The following is a 5528-nucleotide window of genomic DNA, read 5'->3' as shown; positions in this document are numbered from 1 at the left end:
GCGGTCCCTGTGCTTTGCTAAACTTGTTTTAAATAGGTACTTTAGACCACTGAGCCATCTCACCAGCCCCCCTTCAATTTATTTTTAAAAAGTGATGTCACACACCTTAGTTCATATAATCCTCTCCAGACTGACAGGATGCCCTTGTCTCTATTTTACAGAAAATAAAACAAACATGATTTGATGTGGATCAAGTATCAAACATGTGGCTCAGGAATCAAACTCAGAGGCCTGCTTGGCAAGCTCAAGGTCCTGAGTTTGAGTCCCAGGATATTAAAAAAAAAAAAAGATCAAACATGTGAGACATGTGCATAAAACAAAAATAAACAAGGAAGGGCTGAAGGTCTGGCACAGTGGTGGCGTACCTGCCTAACAAGTATGAGGCCCTGGGTTCAATTGTCAGCCCAACAGTGAAATTCACACTGGGGATGGATGGAGGGCAGTGGTCTAGCGCTTGCCTACTATGAACTTGGCTCTGAGGGAGTGTGGTCCAAAATTTGCTCTTTAGATCTGTGTAAGGTGTTCCTAAAAAACTGAAAAATTCTACTGAGACACACCGTTGGGGAACCAAGATTTGAGATTCACACATAATGAGGCCACAATGAATTTACCACAGATTAGAACCCTCCATACTGAATAATGGGAAAGACAACCATGATGCCCGTGAAATGGATGTCTCAGCCTTAAAAGATCGAGATGGTTCTGTTATCAACAAGCTGCGCTAGCGAAGGGACGTCCGTAATTATTCGGTTTATTCAAGGGGGGCCATGTATTTTTTTTTTTTTCTCCAGCCTGACAATCACACTTTCAGAAGCTCCTGTGTGATGCTAAATTCAGGGGGCCGGCTCCATACTACCCGATGGCGTCTGCTCTACGAATGGCTGCTTAGGGGTTATGGCTCTGCTTCCTCTCCCGCATTGCCAGCACATAGGTGGGCTTCGTGTCTCACAAGCCCACCCAGGGACAGTAACTCATCCTCACGGCCTCAGCCACCAAGTACAGGTGGGAATGGATGCAAAGAACCGAATACGGAGACCTCGCGCATGCGCAGGCGCAAGCGCAGACTGTACTCTTCCTGATAACTCCGCTTTCGCACCCTACCTCTGGTATAGACCGCCCCGCCCCCGAGGGGAGAGGAGGAATACGATTGGGCACACCGGCTGCCCATCAGACTACACTCGCTTCTCCGCAATACCATTGGCAGCTGGGCTGAAGTCGGCCTGGTGTCGTCTGCCAGCCCCTTGGAGACCCCGCGCCACCGCGGAGCCTGCTATTGGCGGAGGCCGCGTCGCGTCGGCTCATTTCCGGCGCGGGCAGCGACGGTCCTGCCCTCCCCGCTCCGTCGCCTCGCCGTTCTCAACCCCCGCCCTTCCACCATGGCTGCCTCTGTGTGGTGTAGGGAGAAGCTGGTCCTCCGTGTCCTCCTATAGCGCTACTGCTTCACCCCCAACCCCTAGGGCCGGGATCTATAGGAGCCTCGTTCCCCAGTCCTTGGGGGGGAACCAGCCAGGAAGGTTTCCTACGTCCTCCTCCAGGGACAGGACTCCTCTTTTCCCCCCACTTCTAGGGGCAGAAACTTAGCGTTTTCTCTCCTCGAGGGTCTGAAGGCAGAAAGGGCTTCCCTTCAACTTGGGCGGACGCCACTCCTCCCCGATCTTGGGGCGCAGACCGCCCCCCAGCGCCCTTCTGAGCTAGCTAGCGGCTTTTCCTAGAGCTGCTGCACCAAGGGCAGCGCCTGAGGCCGGTCCAAACCGCGCCCTCCCTGCCCGCTGGTTCCTCCTGTTCCTCGTCCCTGGCAACCCAGTCCCTGAGTTCCCCACTTCGAGAACTTTCCACTTATCCAGTCCCCGACTCTCTCCCATCTCCTGGCTGCAGCCATGGAGTTACCGAAAGGAAAAGGGGCTGCAGCAGCTGCTGCTGCTGCTGCTGCTGCTGCTGCTTCGGGAGCAGCGGGAGGTTCAGGAGGAGGAGCGGGAGCAGGAGCCCCAGGAGGGGGGAGGCTGCTACTTTCCACCAGTTTGGATGCCAAGGATGAGTTAGAGGAGGTAGGTGTGGGGGGTGGGAAAGGGAGTTCAGAATTGGGCCGAGGAGGGATACTGGATGGGGGCGGGGGGAAGAGGTCTCCACGCCTTTTGGAAGGCAGCGCGGACCCGGCTCTAGCTTCCTGATCCTGGAGGAAGAAGTGTGGGCCAACTTCCTGGACTGGTTGTCATAGTAACAGCAGCCACTAGTATGAAAATGGGGGGTGGGGGGGACGGAGGGATACAGCACAGGTTTACCGAATTTACTTCTGTTCCTTTAATCATATACATTCCAGCTGTTTTTACTATCCATCGTGTTCCGGACTTAGGTCGTATATTAAGTTAAGAGATAATGTATTTGTGTAGGTATCCGGTCTGATAGGAGCCTGCAGGAAACCTTGGACTCTTTTTTTTTTTTTAACTTTTTAATAGATGATTTTCTTGACTTTGTGTAGACAACAGCCAGCTGGCCAGTTTTTTAAACTAGGCATTTAGACTAAGTAAAGATTTAAAAGTGAGTAATGGGGGGCCTGGCTCTAGCTCAGTTCTTTAAGTGGCTGCTTCCACAAAGCTGTCAGCCTCAGCTTATTCTAGTTCTATCCCCACAATCCTCCAGCCAGCCAAAAGTGCCCTGAAGGCATTCGAGGAGCAAAAAAAAATCCTTATATAAAAGTGAGTAATGGTCAGTTTGGTAGCATCAGCCTTAGGAATGAGGTAAACCTGGGATAAAAGGAACTGCCCTGTTCAGCGCCAGATAGTCTACATACAAAGGGCGAGAACACTTAGGTGCTGAGAAGAGGATGGAGTAAGGCAATGCCATGGACCTGAATGAGGACTTTAGAGGACTTCATAATTGTGCCTTCCTTCCCTCTTGTTCTTGTCCCCATTTCCACCCCAGAGTTGATTGTGTATCCCTTTCCGCTGCTGCCCCAAGGATACTTCTTTAGGTGTATCTGACTCGAAACTGAGGCATGATAGGTGGACTGATTGAAAAGCCTCCTCCGTTCAGCTTAGTGGTTATACTGGGACAGCACGAATACTTTAACAAGCCATGGCTCTTCATTGGTCATTATGCTGCCTCTAACTTTGTCACATCTTTTATCAAATATTAGAGAGTAGGCAGGCAGATAAGTGAAACTCATAGTTTACTTTAAAAAAATGAGGTCAGATAAAAGATGATGGCATATATACGCAGAAATGAACTTTGTGAATCAAGAGATGACCAAATAACTCTGTGAGGCTCTATTCTCATTTTAGCTTGCCATCATGCTTCGCTCTATAATTCTATAGGACAAACTGAATAGTTTTATGTTTCTATCAACTTCATTGATGCAATTAAGAATATAAATGATACTTGTAAAATCAATGTACTCCCAAAACAAAAATGACTGAGCCAGGTGTGGGGGTGCATGCATGTAATCCCAGCACTGGGGAGGCTAAGGCAGGAGCATCACTTTTGGGTGAGTTCAAGGCCAGCCTGTGCTACATAGCCAGACCTCTCAAACAAACCAAAAAATGACTGAGCTGAGTGTACACTCGGAGGTTGAGGCAGATAAAGTGCCTCTAAATTTAATCCCACAATACCACCAAAAACAGTTTTTTTAGGATTGCCTAGCGATTTGGATTACCCAATTTATTTTTCTTTTCTTTTTCTTTGTTTTTTTTAGATGTGGCACTTTCATTTTGAAAAGATTTGAGTCCTGTGTTCTAGCACTGGAGTTCTAGGTTTATGCTGTAGAATGTCTCTATAAGGTGGTGACTGCCTTTGATTCTTCCACCAGTTTGGATGGAGGGGAAAGTACCCCCAAGAGTTGGATGGAAACTTGTTTATTCCTTATCCTGGTACCTCCAGGGGTCATTGTGCCTCAGATTTAATTTCTACCACAGTGTAGTACAGCATCCTGTTTTGATCAGTCAACGAGATGATGTGGCAGGACAGCACGTAAGCGAGAAGCATTTATTTTCTTTTTTATGACAAAAATGAACTTTCAGCTGTATCTAAGACATAGAGACAGGGAAGGTCTCTTTTCTTTTTCATGATTTCCTTCGTAGTGTTGAAGTTTTCCAGTGTGTCTCAACCCCTGCCCCCCCACTCCTTTCTTTGCCCTTTGTCCTTTACATTTGAATTTTCCAGTAAGCGTTGTCACACAGTTTGTTCCCCTGTGTGTGTGTGTGTGTGTGTGTGTGAGCTGTTCTTTGGTGTTTTTTCTTTTTCCCTTTAGACTAGGGTGTATCTAAGGGCAAAACTTTACAGGCTTCTTCCTCCGGCTCTTCCCACATATCTCTGCACACAGAAGTTATCAAAACCTGGTGTTGACGGACAGACCTGTGCTTGTTCTAGCTTGGTAATTTTCCATCACCGGTCTCCCTGTTACCAGGAACACAGAAGTAGCTTTCTGACCATGTATGTGCACTGTGTGTTGATTCTGATAGAAAAATAAGGACGAGGGAGGGATGAGGAAGACCCAAGTTTTTGCCCTCAGAGTTTATCATCTCAACTGAGGTTTAAAAAAAAAAAAAAAAAATGAATTTAAGGATAACAAAGAGTCTGGAATTACATAGTTGGCTGTGATTAGGAAAGGTCCTTTAGAGGCCTAGGATATGAAGCATTGGTCAATAATGTCCTAGTTGGGGGCTGAAACTCTTCTACCCTAGGGAATGTTGTATCCTTTCTTCTCTTTGGCTTCAATCCTCCATGTGAAGTCAGAAGTCTTCTTGCCCATCCCCAACCCAGTTTGGTTAGCGAATGAGATAAAAATAGTGCCAGAGATTGGAGGAGTTTAGAGCACGTAGTTCTTAGTTTAATGTGCCCACACAGCTCCTGGTTATTCCTTTTCCAGCGAGGGACCAGTTCTTTGAAAGCCGAGAGCTGGGACCCAAAGAAGGCAGAACTTTTTTAAAATATGAATTAAGCATTCTGCCTGGTCCCAGAACTACTTCCTGGTGCTGTGGATAATCAGGGTTGCATTGGTTAGAAATAGGTCCCTGGCTGCTTTTCTCGAAGGAATAATTCATATCCTACCTGTAAAGAATCTCCAGGGAATGGGCCTTTGAGTATGTTCTAATCTTTTTCAGTTAAATCATTTCACATTATCTCTTGGTTGTGAATATAGTCCCTCAGTGTCTGCAAAGGATTGGTTGTATGTCCACCAGACAGAGCCACAGTCCACAGTGCTCAAGGCCCATAAGTCGGCCATCCATATACATGGATGGGAAGGGCTGCCTATAATTGGAACCCAGCTTGTTCAGTAACTCCTTTGTGATTTGTGTGCTTGGGAATTTTGCAGACTAGACCATATGTTTTCTAAAGACACTAAGTTTCATCCTTCAAAGCCACTAACTTCGCTGACGGTAATTGAGACTGGGTATGGTGACAGGCAGCTCTTGGGAGGCAGTAAACAGGCAGATCACTGTGAGTCCATCTAGTAGTGAAAACCCAATAGACCTTTCCTAAAATACCAAAAAAAAAAAAAAAAAAAAAGCCACTAACTTTCCATAAGGGAGCAG

General features: G+C 47.1%; 1 protein-coding gene across 2 annotated transcripts in view; it reads left to right on the top strand.

The window, feature by feature from the left end:
- The first annotated feature begins 1327 nt into the window (after positions 1 to 1327).
- Ints3 (integrator complex subunit 3) overlaps positions 1328 to 5528 on the top strand; it is a 49568-nt gene continuing 45367 nt past the window's right edge. The window contains exon 1 of one of the 2 annotated variants that reach the window (XM_004629835.2): positions 1328 to 2045. In XM_004629835.2, the coding sequence (XP_004629892.1) occupies positions 1878 to 2045 (168 nt within the window). In that variant the 5' untranslated portion in view covers positions 1328 to 1877. Of the gene's footprint in view, positions 2046 to 3921; positions 3964 to 5528 lie in introns of those variants that run through there. The other variant, XM_023713623.1, reaches the window with a different exon arrangement.

This window comes from Octodon degus, unplaced genomic scaffold (genome assembly GCF_000260255.1).
Source record: "Octodon degus isolate 3935 unplaced genomic scaffold, OctDeg1.0 scaffold00032, whole genome shotgun sequence".
Lineage (NCBI taxonomy): Eukaryota > Metazoa > Chordata > Mammalia > Rodentia > Octodontidae > Octodon > Octodon degus.
The sequence above is the reverse complement of the archived record's forward strand: the minus strand, read 5'-3'. Positions and strand labels throughout refer to the sequence as shown.